The sequence below is a fragment of the Mustelus asterias genome, chromosome 22 (genome assembly GCF_964213995.1).
Source record: "Mustelus asterias chromosome 22, sMusAst1.hap1.1, whole genome shotgun sequence".
Taxonomy (NCBI): domain Eukaryota; kingdom Metazoa; phylum Chordata; class Chondrichthyes; order Carcharhiniformes; family Triakidae; genus Mustelus; species Mustelus asterias.
This window is the reverse complement of record NC_135822.1, coordinates 8,031,023-8,049,285: the sequence shown is the minus strand read 5'-3', so window position 1 is coordinate 8,049,285 and position 18,263 is coordinate 8,031,023. Positions and strand designations below refer to the sequence as shown.

Here is an 18,263-nt window from a genome sequence, read left to right as displayed (position 1 = left end):
ACCCAATTACTTTAGTATATCAAAAAAAATGCTGGAAAAACTCAGGAGGTCAGGCAGCATCTGCGGGGACAGAAATAGAATTCACCAGAACCGAAGATAGAAATGAAAGAGTTTTCAAACCAGTGGAAAAGGGGAGGAGGGGACAGGAAGAACAAAGGTAAATTGTGATATGGTGGAGAGAAAGGGAGATGAAACAACAAAGAAAAGTCACAGAGAGTGATGATGAGTCTAGTAAGGAAAGGTTATGTCCACATGAGGAATTCCCTACCCAGTGAAGCAGTTGAGGCAACCTCATTGAATTTTTTTAAGGCAAGGATAGATAAATTTTTGGACAGTAAAGGAATTAAGGGTTATGGTGAGCGGGCGGGTAAGTGGAGCTGAGTCCACAAAAAGATCAGCCATGATCTTATTGAATGGCGAAGCAGGCTCGAGGGGCCAGATGGCCTACTCCTGCTCCTAGTTCTTATGAGGCGTGAAGGGTGGCATAAAAACTCTGAGTGCAGCATAAAAGAATAAACAAAGAAACAAGACAAACCCCAACCCAGAAAAACAAAAAAGGCAAAAATAAAACATGATGAAGGCAGAGTTGAGATCTAAAATTGAACTGTAAATTGCCATGTCGATAAGCTGCTGTTCATCGAGCATGCACTGAGTTTCACTGGAATTCTGTAGCAGGCTCCAGACAGAAAGCTCAGGAGCAAGGTGGAGAATTAAAAGGACAAGTGAATGGAAGGTTGCGGTCTTGCTCACGGACTGAACAAAGGTGTTCCTCAAAGCAGTTATCCGTTCTGCATTTGGCCTCTACATTGCAAAAGAGACCACATCATGAACAGCAAATACAGTAGACTATATTGAAAGAAATATGAGTAAATCACTGTTTCTCTAGGAAGGAATGGTGAGAAGGGAGGTGGTGAAAAGAGAGGTGCTGCATTTCCTGCACTTGCAAAGAAAGGGGGGGGGGGGGAGGAGGAGGAGGGAGAGAGAGAGAGCGAGAGAGGAGAACGGACAGAAGAGATACACACATTCCCTTTGGAATGCTGAAAGGGGAGTATGGGAAGATATGTTTGGTGGTGACATTATGTTGGAGGCTAGCGGAAATGCCGGCGGATCATCCATTGAATATGGAGGATATGGGAAACCCCATCATCGCTGTAGGAGAGAGGGGACGGGGTGAGAGGTGTATGAAATGGAACAGACACATTTGAACATAATCTTTTCAATACTCATTATCATTCTCTTTGTTGCATCATGAAATATTTTGTTCTTTAATCTACCCTGCCCTCCATCCTATCACCGAGCTCCCCCGTGTTCTTCCTGCCCCCTCCCCCTTTCACTGGCTTTAAAAGTCTTATATTTCTAACTTCCTCCACTTCTGATGAAGGGTCACTCGACCTGAAATTTTAACTCTTACACTCCACAGATGCTGCCTGACCTGCTGAACTTTGAGCATTTTCGTTTTTAACTCAGATTCCCAGCGTCTGCAGTATTTTGCTTTTGCACCCGTGACTCTAGTAACTTGCAGAGTATTCCTCCTAACTGTAATTAATTCTGCATTCTCCTGCTCATGCAAGCTATAAGTAAGGCAAATAAGGTTCATCATCAGCCATCTCTGTACATGATATGGGCTAGCCATATACTTCCCCCTTTAAGTATGTGACAATGCTGAAAACCCTTTGGTACAGTTGAAAAATTAAATTTAATGCCTGCTTAGCTCAATCTACAACAAACTGATGTAAAATACAGACGGAAGGGATTAGTTATGTCACTGGCATTTCTCAGACAAGGAATAAAGCAACTTTTCTTCCTGCAGGTGATGTAGCATGGACAGTAAACACAATGTAGCAATTCCACCCTGTAGCTAAACCCCACATTTTGAAAGCATTCCCATCAAACGATGCTTCATTACCCCATGAAGCGTAGTTCAAAAACCTTGCGCCTTGTGAATTTCAGCCTCCTGCTGCATTTCGTGGACTGGATTTCCTTTATTATTTAAAGCCATTAGTCAGGATGCCATGAATATTTTGTGCAACTGGTTGGGTCTGGCATATGATCAAAAATTAAGTTCTCTCTTGTATGCTAGTTGGCATGATGCACACCGTGGCAAATATAGATTTGTGACATACTAGCACGTAAAGCAGATCAGGTGTGCTACAACTACAACTTGGGTGCGGCACAGTGGTTAGCGTTGCTGTCTCTCAGCGCCAGGGACCCAGATTCAATTTCGGCCTCGGGTCACTGTCTGTATGGAGTTTGCACGTTCCCCCCGTGTCTGCGTGGGTTTCCTCCGGGTGTGCAGGTTTCCTCCCACAGCCCAAAGATGTGCCGGTTAGGTGTATTGACTATGCTAAATTGCCCCTTAGTGTCAGGGGGACTAGCAGGGTAAATATGTGGGGTAACAGGGATAGGTCTGGGTGGGCTTGTTGTCGGTGCAGGCTTAATGGCCTCCTTCTGCACTGTAGGCATTCTATGAATTAGCAATTCATTCCAACATACAAAAATTATTTAAGACTGATCGTCAATGAAGCAGGTTTGGCTTTGTGTCTACTCTACACTTCCACTTCACAGCATAAAGTATTTTAAAAACTATTGACTGAAAGTAATTTGGTCCATACAGAGTTAACATGAGTTATGTACAGCATAATAAACAAATAACTTATTTCCCAAAGTGGCAATACTCTTATCTGAAACAATAATTTTGCAGCAAAAAAGTTACTGTAGTCTTTATCTTATCAATGTTAAAGACAATAATCTAACACTACTTCAAAATAACCTTTCATGGCCTTCGTGAAACATTATACGAATTCTAAAAAACACTGTATTGACGCAACAAGATTGCGAGAGAGGCTATGGTTTTTCAGTTTGGATCCTGGTCTTGCAACAGTGACTAATATGGTTTTTGGTTTTCTAAAAAATGGTTGTGCAGGATCATAAAGATAATCCTGTCAGACCCTACCAATAATTTAGTGACTATAAACTGTCAACTCAATGAATATTTTCTATTTAATAAAAACTTTCATTTTATTATTTTACGGGATGTGGGCATTCCTGGCTATGCCAACATTTGTTGCCAACCCCTAACTGCCCTTGAGGAGGTGGTGGTGAGCTGCCTTCTTGAACCAGTGCAGTCCATATGGTGTAGATACACCGTACTTTAGGAAGGGAGGTCCAGGATTTTGAGCTAGCGACAGTGAAGGAATAGTGACATCGTTCCAAGTCATGATGGCGTGTGGCGTGCAGGGGAACTTGCAAGTGGTGGTGTTTCCATACATCCATTGTTCTTAGTCCTTCTAGGATGTAGTGATCGTGGTGTGAAAGTTGGTGACAAAAGAAATGCAAACTAGTGGTGCAAATGAATTTCTAAAGCCAGGATACAGCTCGAGCTGCTGTTTTGAAAGCTTGTTTTATTTTCACTTTCAACTTTTTTCACTAACTCAGTGGCTTGTACCATTCAGAATCCAGCAAGAAGCCTGGGGAACAGGGTTCAGGAAATGGTGCTTGGTTTTAAAAGTAGCCGTTGAAACAACAAGGATCATTTCCCTATCTTTTCCCTCCCTGCAATGGTTTTTGCTGTTGTCACACCATTGCCTCAGGTATCCCCCCAACGATTTATCCTTGGTCCTTCCTATTTCTCATCTACATCCTGCCCTTTTGGCGACCTTATTCCAAAACACAGGATTAGTTTATACATGTACACTGAGTCACCTAGCTCACCTCATTTCTCATGATTCCACCGCTTGTGGCTAATTATCAGGACTGGCGATCTGACATCCTGAGCTCGAAGAGCAGAAATTTCCTCCAAACGCTGCATTTAAATACTGCACTGTCTACATTATCCACTCCAAACTCCATTCCCCAGCTACTGACTCCATCCCTCTTTATGGCAACTGCCTGAGGCTGAACCAAGGCTGTTCGCAGTCTTGTATCATATTTGACCCCAAAATGAGAATCCACTAAGAATGCCTATTCCCACCTCCATAATATCAATTAACTCCATGCATGCCTCAGTTCATCTGCTGCCAAAACCCACATCCATGCCTTCGCAGCTTCTAGAGTGGAGGCAATCGCTTAAGGCAATCAAAAACTCTACTTTCTTTATTCACACCAAATCCCATTCACCCATCAACCCGTGCTCACTGATCTACACTGGCTCCCAGTCAAGCAACACTCAGATTTTAAAATTTTCATCTTTGTTTTTAAAATCCCTCCATGCTCTCAATCCTTCCCGCCGCGGTAATATCCACCAGCCGCAAAATGCTCCAAGATATCTGCCTCAAATTATTCTGGTCTTTCTTTGCTGCACCGCTGGTGGCCACGTTTTCAGTTGCCTAGACCTTTAGCTTTGGATTTCCTTCCCTAAACCTGCTTCTCTTTCCTCCTTTAAGGCGTTCCTTAGAACCCAACTCTTTGGCCATCTGTCCTAAAATTGGCTTATATGATTCGGTTTGAATTTTTTTCTTATAACCCTCTTAAGGGGGTTATATTAAAGGTGCTATATGAATGCAAGTTGCTGTTGTCACTGGAACATGAGGATCCTTATTTGAAAAAGTGCGCAGATCTGCGTAACTTCTCATCGGGTGTGTAACCTGGCATCACCTCACATAATGCTTTACTCTACATCAATATATATATAACAGCGAGTGCGGCAGATATCATGTAAAGTTGCATCATGACAGTAGTGAACTGCGGCAGGACCAGTTGGTCTTTCACTGCCCTTCATTCTCATGTTTGTGCTCAAAATCAACGACTGACACAAAAGACACAAAGTGAACAGCAAACTAACAAGTTTCAAACAACACCCGAAATAAGTATCAGGAAATAAATAGAGACCGAGATGATTGAATGCTGGCTGAGATAAAGATTCACAAGCTGCTCGAAACATTCAATGACCGGTTAAGCACGACTAATACAGGGTCTAAGATTAAACAGAACTTTCCTTATTCATTCTCGAGATACATTCGTCACCGGCAAGGCCAGCATTTATTGCCCAATTCTCTTTGCCCTTTCACAAGCTGGTGGTGGGCTGCCTTAATGAACAGCTGCTGCAGTTCCAATAATGTTAAAAAGGGAATGCCAAGATTGTGATCATGGATATTAGATATTTTCGAATTTAATTTTATTTAACTGTATAGGGTGGGGAGAGGAAAGGTAGGAGAGGATGGAAAGGAGGAAAGGCAGGAAGGGAAAAGATTGGAGGCATAGAAGCAATGCAGAGAGACGGGGAACCTTTTTTCAATAAAGTGAACAAATCTAAAATAGAATGTGATATTCCACTGAAAAGAATCTGTGAAGACAATGTGTTCACCTCTAATGTATCAAGTCAAACTCCTCATCCTTGACTACAAAGCCTTATGTCTTTTTACCATCCTATATCAGCAACCTCCTCCAGCTTATGGTCACACCATAACATTCACCATGACAATTTTCACCTGCACTGCTCCTTCCAGTACCATAATCCGTCAACTGAAAAACCTTTGCTCATCACATCCTAAACCTATACAGTCTGCCACATCTCTCCCCATCTTCACAAGGCTCCTAAAAGCTCATCCCTTCAACTACACCTTCAGCCATATCTTATTTTCTGCTCAGTATCCGATCTCTTGGCTCCTTGCAAAACATCCCATGGGGCATTTCATTATTTAAAACATTATTGGTGCTGATTTTTTTTAAAACTAAATGATCCATGCTTTCTTACTCACCATCACCCTGAACTCTCAAAAAATATAAATCTTCACACAAAAAAGATTATTCTACATTTTCTAAAATCACTGATCAGATGTTAGTGGCTGATACAAATTCAACAATAGGTTAAATACAACAGTGGGCGGCACGGTGGCACAGTGGTTAGCACTGCTGTCTCACAGCGCCAGGGACCCAGGTTCAATTCCCAGCTGGGGTCACTGTCCGTGTGGAGTTTGCACATTCTCCCCGTGTCTGCGTGGGTTTCCTCCGGGTGCTCCGGTTTCCTCCCACAGACCAAAGATGTGCGGGTTAGGTGGATTGGCCATGCTAAATTGTCCCTTAGTGTCAGGGGTACGAACCAGGGTAAATGCACGGGGTTATGGGGATAGGACCTCAGTGGGATTGTGGTTGGTGCAGACTCGATGGGCCGAATGGCCTCCTTCTGCTCTATAAGAGTCTATGATTCTATGAACATGCATCAGAAATCTTAAGTTCCAAATTTAAGTTAACAAAATAGATCCGCAGTAAATCTGCCCTTTTATTTCTAGTTAAGCTTAAGCAATTTTTAAATATAGGCATATTTTCTTGTATCTTAGTTTTGCTGTCCATTATTTCATTGTCTCTATTTATAGTTCCTCCCTTTGCCCCAAAAGAAAACATTCTCCCAATAATCTCAAAATGGAATATTCAGAGCCTGCCATGTCATCTTCGATACTCCTGTCGTATAGAGTGCTCCCTGCTGAAATGTATCCTTTGGTTTTCCCCAACAGCTTAAACTGTCTACTGGGAAATATATGCAGGAGCAGTTTCACACACTATAACAGTTCATTTAGCAGTTTAGACCTTCCTGCACTCACATCAATCAACTTAAATCCTTTCTCTGCAGTTGAACGTTATTGAGCAACAGTCCAATAGACTACTACTTTAGCCACCAATTCTATGAAATTCAGCGATGAAAAGTTGTTATTGCCTGAAATTACTGTCTACACTTTAAATTGTGTACCCCTATGGTATCGCGGTCTCTTTCTGCTAGGCAGCACACAAACTGCGCAAGCTGACAGACTTTGCAAATGCATAACAAAGATGTTCAATTGAGGAAGTTGGAGATGTATGTTTATAGTTCCTCAGCAGCTTAAAACAATACCAACGAAAAGGACACCGTAATGGCCCCCTTCCCAAATAAGAAAATACATGAAGGTTGCCAATGCTAACCAGGTTTTTGCCATTTTACTGACAAAATTACAATGTGATAGAATGTGTCATAATTCATAGTTTTCCTGTAGCAATTAAGACTAATCCGGCATATCAATGCCATTAATTGATCATTAATATCCAAGATACAATGATGGCAGTGAAGTCTTCACTATTAACTCTCACTGGAAAATAACAACTTAATGCATTCAATGTCTTCAAAACCATTACTTTTTTTTAAAGTATACAGTTACAGTGCAGCTTCATAAAGAACTCCCTATCACAAACAAACTCCCTGTCAAACAAAGTTTCCCTGAGGAAAGCTTCGGGCCAATTATTTCCTGGCAAACTCAGTAGCAGCTCTATGGTTAAAACTATATTGTTTTGATGCATGTAATCGCTCTCGATTTGGATATTACAACTGCCTTTAGCACCCCAGCACTAGACGAGGGAACTGGGAGAGCAAGGATAAAAATAGTCCCAGTTTTCTCACTGCATACTACAATCCAATGGCTCCTGCTAGAGAGTAGACATGGACATTGACAAAAGGTATAATCACGCTCGCCTGTGGCAATTTCTCCCGCCACCACCCCTTAACCTATGATTAAGGGAGCTTGATTTTGTTATAGACATTTTGACTGGGAGTGCAGAAAACTGCACACAACCAGAATAACGATCCACAATTTTAAGTCAAGCTGGAAAAACAAGATAGACATATACTGTGGCATTAAATTGTATACTATACAAATCAACAGCCCAAAATTGTTGGATGATTTAAAATAGGAAGGAAAGATTTATCTTGCACATCTGAATTTAACACTCACCAGTTTGAATTCTTGGATGCTGCAGATAAAGTAAGGTGTGTTGGGGCGACGACTCTCTATATAAACACAATCTGATGAGAAAAGGAAAACAGAGCATTAAATATACCACTTTCAGGCAAAAAGCGAATCATTGCAAACACCTAGGATACTTTTTGTGTACTACCTGTTCAATAAGGCAAGTGAATTCAGTAGGTGTGACATTGCTCATTATTCACACCAGTCAACATGTGGGCTCTTTACAGACAGATTGTCAGGTTAGTGGGAAGTTTTGTGCGGTGGATTCATACCAAGAAAAGTAGGTTGAAACTGTCCAAGTTCATTTGAGGTATAACTGATTTTATGGGCTTTCAACTCATCAGCCTGGGATGGATTAGAATCCAAGTTACGTGTGGCACAGTGGTTAACACTGCTGCCTCACAGCTCTGGGGACCCAGGTTCGATTCCGGCCTTCGGTAACTGTCTGTGTGGACTTTGCACTTTCTCCCTGTGTCTGCGTGGGTTTCCTCCGGATGCTCCGGTTTCCTCCCACAGTCCAAAGACGTGCAGGTTAGGTGCATTGGCCATTCTAAATTGCCCCTTAGTATCCCAAATTGTGTAAATTAGTTGGATTAGCCATGGGGAAATGTGTGTGGTAATGGGAAAAAGTACCTGGGTAAGATGCTCTGTCAGGGAGTCACTGCAGACTCGATGGGCTGAATGGCCAGTGTAGATGTAAGCATAAAATTACAAAGAGATATTAATAGACTGAATGAATCGGCAAAACTATAGCGTATGGATTTCGGTGTAGGCAAATGTGACATCATCCACTTTGAATGAAGCACTTTCTAAATGGTAAAAAGCTAAAAACAGTGAAGAACTAAAGAGACTTAGGGATCCAAATTCATTGAAAGGAATCAAGGAATGGTTGAAGGAACAGAGAGTTGCATATCCAAGTTTGTAAATGGCTCCAAGTTATGAGGCACAGTAAGTTATGTTGATAGAAGCAAAAAAGTTTCAAATGCAGATTAAGTGAGTGAGAAAATCTCATGTGAAAGTGCAAGGTCATTGAAAAAGGTAAATCACAATATTCTCAATGGAAACTGGGAACAATGGGGCAGTGAAAAGATTTGGAATCCACGTCCACAAATCACGAAAAAAAACAATGCATATGTATAAAATGTAATCAAAAAGGCCACTGCAAAGTTAGTCTTTATCTCAAGGAGACTGGAAACAAAGGGGAAAAGGCTATGATTCATGTGTGCAAACAAGTGGTCCAACTCCATCTATGGTACCATGTCAGTTGTAGCACTATATCTCAGAAGGATATATTGGCCTTGGAGGGCGAGAGAGAAAAAAAAACGATTTGCATTTATAAAAAGTGCCTCTCCAGCCATCAGGGCCTTTCCAGGGACTCTAGAAGAAAGTAATTTTGAAATGTCGTCACCGTTATAATTTAGGGAAAGTGACAGCCAATTTGCATCAACGTGGAAAGACTCTCAGCCTAGCCATCTTTATTTGTTTCATCAATGACCTTCCCTCTGTCATAACAGGTGTGAGTGACTACATTTGACATCAAGGTAACACTTAACCGAGTATGGCATCAAGAAGCCCTAACAAAACTGGAGTCAGTGGGAATCAGGGGGAAACTCCACTGGCTGGAGTCATACCAGGCACAAAGGAAGATGGCCGTGGTGGAAGGAGAGCAAGCACCACAGCTCCAGGACATCACTACAGAAGTTCCTCGGGGTAATGTCCTCGTCCCAATCACTTTCAGCTGCTTCATCAATGACTTCCTGCCATTATAAGGTTAGAAGTGGAGTTACCTGCACATGACTGCACAATGTTCAACGGCATTCGCAACTCCTCAGATACTGACGCAGTCGGATTTGAAAGAAGGATGGAAGATTTGCCTAGTTGGTGGTAGAGAAGCATCAGCAGGAAAAGCCTCACCACGAAAGACAGTTCCCAGGTTGGGAAAAGGAAAGGAATAGAAGTAAACCCTCAGGATTTAAAAATCACTTTAGACTGAATCCAAAGAATTTAAGGGCTACTTAAGGGCTACTGAAATACACCTGCGAAGTGGGTTTTTGGTTGTGTTAAAAGTAAATAAGGAGAGTCCTGTTCTGCAGTTTAAAGTATAAATGGCCCACTAAAAAATGTTTAGTGAAGAGTGCTTTGGTGACACAGTGGTTAGCATTGCTGCCTCGCAGCGCCAGGGACCCGGGTTCGATCGCTGTCTGTGTAGAGTTTGCACGTTCTCCCAGTGTCTGCGTGGGTTTCCTCCCACAGTCCAAAAGATGTGCTGGTTAGGTGCATTGGCCAAGCTAAATTCTCCCTCAGTGTACCCTAATAGACGCCGGAGTGTGGAGACTAAGGGATTTTCACAGTAACTTCATTGCAGTGTAAATGTAAGCCTACTTGTGACTAATAAATAAGCTTTAACTCTGTAGTCCCTGTGCAGATGCTGCTCCCACATTATGTTAAGTAGGGAATTAAGAACATTAACTTGAACACAACTCTCTCTGGATTTAACTGCACACTACTGACAACAGAAATATTTTACTTGATGCATATATGTTTTTAAAATGTTAGTAAATGTACTGTTGGTTAATGATTTTTGCAGTTGTTAGCCAACTTGTGACACTAATAAATAAATTTTAAACTTTTAATCTGTTACAGTAGAAGTCTTAACATGTGAAATTGAGTCATGTCAACTGGAAGTTTGCATTTCTTTTTTTAAAAAGTTATCGGTCTCTACCGGAATCGTAATATACAATATAAATAATGCTATATATTGTTTAGGGACCTCTCAATTTTAATATTGTTCTTAAATTTCATGTACTGAAATTTTAACAGATACCATAGCCAGTAACATGAGGCTTGCAAACCACGGTGGTTAGCACTGCTGCCTCATAGCGCCAGGGACCCAGGTTCGATTCCCGGCTTGGGTCACTGTCTGTGTGGAATTTGCACGTTCTCCTCGCGTTTGCATGGGTTTCCTCCGGGTGCTCCGGTTTCCTCCCACATTCTGAAAGACGTGCTGGTTAGGCGCATTGACCCAAACAGGCACCAGACTGTGGCGACTAGGGGAATTTCACAGTAGTTTCATTGCAGTGTTAACGTAAGCCTTACTTGTGACTAATAAATAAACTTTAAAAAAACATAGGTAGAGCTTTATACTTGCGGCTGAAGGGTAAATTTTCTTTCACTGATTATAGATTTGCGTAGAAAGCCACATGGGTGAGTAAGGCCTAGCTTGAACAATTGATCTAATCTCAAGTAAGTGATTCAAGACACAGAAACTTGCATCTTTAATAATAAGAGAAAAATTGTATTCAACTGCACAATCACTTGTTACAGTCTCTTGAACTCACTTCACGTTCATACCTACCTGCGCGGAAAACTAAAAAACAAACTGCTCTGATTTATAGATATAATGTTTACTCAGTTTATCAAAAAAGTCTAAATAAAATCCAGGAGCCTACTGAAAGCTAAATTAATTTGGTCTGCCAGGCTGCTATTTAGATATTTCTAAATCACATCTGACAGTGATTTGGAATATTTATCAACTTGGCACCACAATCAAAAAATAAATAAAATTACAATATTTACTGGATAAGAGGTCAGCTCAACGGATGAAGGATGGGAATTTAAATTCCTCCCAATACTTTGTTACTTTCCTACAAAGGAAAGCTTTTATCACATAAACACTGGTGTTTACCCAGTAAATACCAATTCAAAGACTGCCTCGGGAGTCTTACACAGCAAACAATGACCAATCCAATAAAAAGGGAGAGAAAGGAGAGACAAGGCAGTTGTTCTGGAGAAACACAATAGGTAATTTCCCTGTTCACTTACTCGGCAAATCAAACCCTCCACACAATTTCAAAAAAAAACTAACCTAGTTTTCACAGGGTGAGATCAAACAGAGAAAGAATAGTGAAACGGAGAAAAATAAACATGATATTCATCCTGCAGTGAGGCTGTAAAAGACTATTCTGCCTCAAGAAATAAAGTGACATCTACAGCAACAAATATTGATTTGAAGTAAATATTTCTGAGAGAAAAACAGATAAGTTTCAGCACTGTAAAACACTCAAGCTAAAACCATGAATCTAAATTTTACCATCTGGCAAGTTATCTAATACCCCTTTTTGGGCCTGTGACCTGATCCTCACAGTCCGGATAAATGGCAAGATTGATAATGAGGGTTCAAATACGCACCAATTTACCACACCAAAGCTGCACACAAGACCAAAGAACAGTTCTAATCCGTCAGTCCAGTGGATGATGAAATGCAAATATATGAAAAGCAGAGCAAGAAAGGCCCATGCTTCAGCCCTTAGTAATGTTAGAAATAGGCCAATGAGTGACTGGGGTACCCTGTGGTAGGCAAATTACTGGGGAGATGATGGCCAAGTGATGTTATCGCTAGACTAATAATCCAGAAACTCAGCTAATGTCCTGGGGACCCGGGTTCGAATCCCACCACCCATCGCCATCCCAGATGGTGGAATTTGAATTCGAATTTTAAAAAAAATCTCCTGATGACCATGAAACCATTGCCGATTGTTGGAAAACCCCATCTGGTTCACTAATGTAATTTAGGGAAGGAAATCTGCTGTCCTTACCTGGTCTGGTTTTCACAGTAACTTCATTGCAGTGTGAATGTAAGCATACTTGTGACTAATAAATAACCTTTACTTTACATGCGACTCCAGAGCCACAACAATGTGGCTGATTCTCAGCTGCCTTCCAAGGGCAACTGGGGTGGGCAATAAATGCTGGCCAGCCAGCGATGCCCCCATGTCCCATGAATGAATAAAAAATTGAGTGGCTGCCACATTCTGCCTTTTACAAGGATACAAATCCAGAAGAAGAACAAAATTACTTCGTTCCATTGATCTGAAAGAGTATCATAAGAAAAAAAGATTCTGTTTATAAACATCCTTGGACAAAGAAGTAGAACAGTCATCTTTCAAACTAACCAACCATCATTAAATTACTCAAAATGGTTTGGAAAATTTAACTGAGGCAGCAGATTCCTAACCATTGAGAGCTTAAAAGGGATATGCTTACCCAACCCAAAAAGTTCACATTTTATGACTTTGTGGCCAATAAACGTCGAATAGAATGGCTCATCAGAACAGCAAAGATCAGAGAGATTTTGCATGATCAAGTTTGGTAATTTATTCAAGTCATTATTTATAACGCTAATAATTTAAATACCTGGATATGGGAAGCATGGGAAGGTGGAGATAAGACAGAAGATAAATCATGATCAAATTAAATGATGGAGCAGACGCAAGGAAGTCTACCCCTCCTACTGGTTATGTCCTCATGCATATTCAATCATCATTTTGCAGTGTATGATTTTTGATTGTCACTCCGCAGATAGAAGTGAACAGTATACTTTGCAGCAGTTAGTTTGATTTTATGTACAAATTATTTTTGACAGACATCAATGTAATTAATAGTTTGTCAGCACAGTAAAAAGCATACAAAAACTGTATTGATGTTGACTTGTCTCATCAGCGGTTGGTTCAACTGAACATTTCTATGACATAATCTGGGCATCGGGAAGTCCTCTGGTGCCAAAAAAGGTTGTCATAATGTGACTGAACTTTCAAAAGATTTGTCAAACTACTGACCTGAAAAGAACAAACTAGTGGCCTGAAAAAAAGCTGGTGCAGCTAGACCTCAATACATCTCATAACCGACTAAGAAGCTCATTGTTTACAGCCAAATGGTTGGCAACCAACTGAATTTGTCTTTCCAAGATTAGTCAACGTGGCTAACTGGCAGAATTGCAAGTTATCTAATACGCCCTTTTTTGGTCTGCTCCATAACGTCGGTGACCATGAAGCAAGGCACCTCATGGGTAAGTGATTTCTGAAAATATGAACTGTGTTAAATCAGATAGCATCACTTTCCTCCTCCATCTTCAATTAATTCCCTGACGCATCAAGTGGATCCTCTGCTCAGGAAATCATCTGTAACCAATATCAACTGAAGGACTTGGTTTGACAGAACGCGTAACCAATTAAATTGAAGGGCTGGCCCTCCTAATGACAATTTTGAACATTACAATCTAGTGCGCAACGGTGGAATTGCCAAAATAAGAGGCAACAGACCTGTACGTTTGGTACAAATGTATATATAGAGACGGCTGAATATTTTTTATGCTCCTGTGCAAAAAAGGCCTGACCAGCAAGCATGGCGATACAAGTTTTTATTTATTTATTGGTGCCACAAGTAGACTTACATTAACACTGCAATGAAATTACTGTGAAAATCTCCTAGTCGCCACACTCCAGCACCTGTTCGGATACACTGAGGGAGAATTTAGCATGGCCAATGCACCTAACCAGCATGTCTTTCGGACTGTGGGAGGAAACTGGAGCACCCGGAGGAAACCCACGCAGACATGGGGAGAACGCGCAGACTCTGCACATAAAGCTGAGAATCGAACCCGGGTCCCTGGTGCTGTGAGTCAGCAGACAACATGACCTTTAAGAAGTAGCATTGCATGTTTATGCTCAATGACCCCACCTTGCACAAATTAGATTGCAGGGTAAATTTCTAAGGATAAAATATTCACAATAGTAATGGAAGTTGATTTTCATGTTGAGAGTCCGAGAAAGAAGTTGAATTGGTTTGTAACACAGAACAGTGCTGTGTGTCATTTAGAATGCATTATTTTAAAAACTCAAAACTGGATCCCAAGAATGAACAAATTATGCCAATAAAGCAAAATCATCAATTTATGTCGGTCCTCATGAATGCGAGTAGGTAAATTCTCACTGCAGATACAAAGTTAAAAGTTCCTTGTGTTTTCAGGCCCTGATATGGACTAGTTTTCAAATGAGGGGAGGGAGGGAGGCGGTAACATGAAAAACAGATGATCAGCACTGCAGGCAAAGGACTCAAACACGAACCCTGATCAACTAGAGTAACATTCAATTGGAAAACTGCAGATGACATAATTCAACGTCAATAATATTTTTAAAACGTTTCTTTACTGTGATGACTATTAATTAATTATTATTGCTATTATTAACTACATTGATATGACAAAAATAAGTTATACACAAAAATCAAACGCACCGCAAACTACACGACATTCACGTCTGTCTGTGGAGTTCCAACCAAAAGCCACACACTGCAAAATGATGAGGGAATATGCACAAGAACATGATAAATAGGAGTAGACGATGTAGCCCTCCATCATTCAATTTGGTCACGGTTGATTTTCTGTTGCAACTCCATTTTCCCTCAGTCTTCATATCCCTCCATTCTATGAAACCAAAAAATCAATTCCAGCTTTGAATATACGCCACATGGAGTATCTACAATCCTCTGGGGTGGATAGTTCCAAATATTCACAACATTCTTAGCAAAGAAAGTTCTCATCTCTGTCCTAAATGATCAACCCTTCTTATCCTGTGACTCCAACAAGGTGAAACAACCCCTCAGTGCCTACCCTATCAAACCCCTTCAGAACCTTACCTCTTATTTTAACATTGCATAATAATTCCATGAAATTTATATTTCATATTAATGCTGTCTCCCATCAGTTTATAATGCAAATTTTTAAAAGTCAACTTTCATATCTTTTTACTCGACATCTTGCGCTCATTGTTGAAGATCTTGTTAATAGCATAATGGTTGTGTGCTTTGTGGACCATAAAAGGAAGCATTTTCAGTGTGATCACACAACAGTGCCAAAACTGGAGTTTCTGATTAGACTTAATCCTTTCTTCATCAGTCAGAAATCTTCATCCAACAACATATGCTCATGAAGGGCCTTCCTCGACTCAGCCAGCAGATTTATTGGCAACATTCAACAATTTTTGTCTTATCACTGCATCATGTGACCTGCTTACTGCATGGCTAAATGTTTATGGTAGTCATGATGTGGAGATGCCGGCGTTGGACTGGGGTAAACACAGTAAGAAGTTTAGCAACACCAGGTTAAAGTCCAACAGGTTTGTTTGGTAGCAAAAGCCACACAAGCTTTCGGAGCCTTAAGCCCCTTCTTCAGGTGAGTGGGAATTCTGTTCACAAACAGGGCATAGAGACACAAACTCAATTTACAGAGTAATGGTTGGAATGCGAATATCCCCACAGCTTGCCTGGACCTGCAGAATCTCACTGGCTGTCCTGTCTGGAGACAATACACATCTCTTTAACCTGTCTTAGTGCTCTCTCCACTCACATTGTTTGTACCTTAAAGACTTGATTAGCTGTAAGTATTCGCATTCCAACCATTATTCTGTAAATTGAGTTTGTGTCTTTATATGTCCTGTTTGTGAACAGAATTCCCACTCACATGAAGAAGGGGCTTAAGGCTCCGAAAGCTAGTGGCTTTTGCTTCCAAATAAACGTGTTGGACCTTAAACTGGTGTTGTTAAACTTCTTACTGTGGCTAAATGTTTGCCAGGAGAACAAGTAGTAATACTTTGAAATACGAGGATACCTTAAAGCGGTATACAAAACATCAGGCAGCTGCTTTTTACAGTGGTAAACATGTACATTCATCCTCTCACATGGTTAGCAATGAGCAAACGGTTTTGGATGCACAGCTAATATCAGCTCTTGCTGAGGCACGTTGCTGAGGATCCTCATATCAAGAGGGAAATAAAACTGACATCCAAACTTGACAGTAGCTAATGAATCATGTTGTTCGGCTGTTAATACAGTGCGGGCTGTTTGACAAAACTCATTCCTTATGACATTATTTTTCTTTTATGCTGGCACTCGCCATGGAGCAGGAGCTGCACACAGTAAATTTAACATCAAGTTTTGGCTGATCACTGTATTCCTAAAAACTAAAAAAACAGCATGTTGTTTTTGCTGGAGGATTAATATATTTGAATCAATGTGGTGCATTGTATCCAATTAATATCACTTGTATCTGCTCAAATTCCTGGTATTTTCTCTCAAGTATTTTCATTCTATATCTCTCCTTCCCTCAATTAGACCCCCATTGCTACCTCCCACGACCATGCTTTTAGCTTTTATCTGTCATGACTAAATATTCTTGGATGCAAAGTTCTTTGAGCTATAGATGTCTCTGCTACTCTCACAAGCATACAGCATTTGGCTAAAAGGAACTGTACTTCTTTAGAGCAGCAACTGGCACTGATGTTTGCTTGTTTGCTTGATGGAATGCCTTGGTGCTACTTAGTACAAAATACAGAAGCCTTAACAAATTTTACTCATTGAGAGAAAGAGTTAGAATTCCTACTTTTTGCTTCACTGTTCTTCCCAATCCAAGGTTTAGGCCCAAGTTAAATTCAACAAAACTCAACTTGAATTAGAATTTCACCTCGCGTTACGAGACTTCACAACACTTGACTATTTGTTATCCTACATAAAAGAAAGTGAATTTAAAGTCTCCAAAGCAATGAGCCACATTCTCAAAATAGTTGAGATCTATTCAGACATTACGCTGGTTCAAAAAGTAATGCACCTTTGTTTGAACCAACTGGAATTCTCAGTAATTCTGTGTTTATGATAGACAATCGTAATCACCATTTGGAACAATTTCTTCCTTAATTACTCAAGTTCCTCTGTTCCAAATGTCACCGGAGTCATCTGACCTCCTGAGTATTTCCAACATTTTCAGTTTTTATTTCAAGTTGAAGCATCCACATTCTTTATGTTGCTTACATTAGAAAGGATATGATGCATCAAATATAGCTTGGCAAAGTCAATGACAGATAATGCTGTAAGAATAAATCAAAATGTTGTTGTCGTTGTTCGTCCATCGTCGTCGATGAGGACCTCGACACCATTAGTCATTACGAGGCTGGATGCGGTGTGTCCGAAGATGACCGATCAGGCCAATTCGGGCACAGAATGTCCTAGCACATACTGGACAAACTTGTGTAGGCGCTGTAGTTGTTGCGCTGGTGTCTCTGGACTTGCGCAGCTCGTGCTTAAGTTGTGCTTCAGCATTGCACCTTGCTTCATAAGCTTGACAGCCCTTGTGGATGAGGCAGCGCCAGGTAGGGCGGTTTTGTGCCAGCGTTTCCCAGGTGGTCGTGTCTATGTCAAGCGACTTCAGGGAGGCCTTGAGTGTGTTTTTGTAACGTTTCTTCTGCCCTCCATGTGAGCGTCTTCCAGCAGAGAGTTCCCCAAAAAGGAGCTGCTTGGGGGTGTGCTCGTCCGGCATACGGATGACATGACCTGCCCACCGGGTCTGTGCTCTCATCAGCAGTGTGTGGACTGATGGTAGACTTGCTCTAGAGAGATCGTCAGTGTCTGGTACTTTGTCTTGCCATTTGATGCGCAATATTCTGCAAAGGCAAGTCATGTGGAAATGATTGAGCTGTTTTGCATACCTTCGATACACAGTCCACGTTTCACAGGCATACGGGAGGGTAGTGAGTACCACGGCGCTGGAGACCTTCAGTTTAGTTGCTGGGCTGATTCCTCGATGTTCCCATACAGTGGAACGCAGTCTACCGAAAGCAGAACTTGCCTTTGCTATTCTGCAGTTAACTTCTGTATCAATAGTCACTGCTCAGGAGAGGGTGCTTCCAAGATAAGTGAACTGGTCCACTGCCTGTAGTTTCTGCCCTT

General features: G+C 41.1%; 1 protein-coding gene across 4 annotated transcripts in view; it reads right to left on the bottom strand.

Annotated features, from left to right (window-relative positions):
- Positions 1 to 18,263, bottom strand: part of rerea (arginine-glutamic acid dipeptide (RE) repeats a) — a 554,684-nt gene that overhangs the window by 370,316 nt on the left and 166,105 nt on the right. For all 4 annotated transcript variants that reach the window (XM_078238699.1, XM_078238702.1, XM_078238703.1 and 1 more), the window contains exon 3: positions 7,695 to 7,765. In XM_078238699.1, coding sequence (XP_078094825.1) covers positions 7,695 to 7,765 — 71 coding nt within the window. The remainder of the gene's footprint in view (positions 1 to 7,694; positions 7,766 to 18,263) is intronic.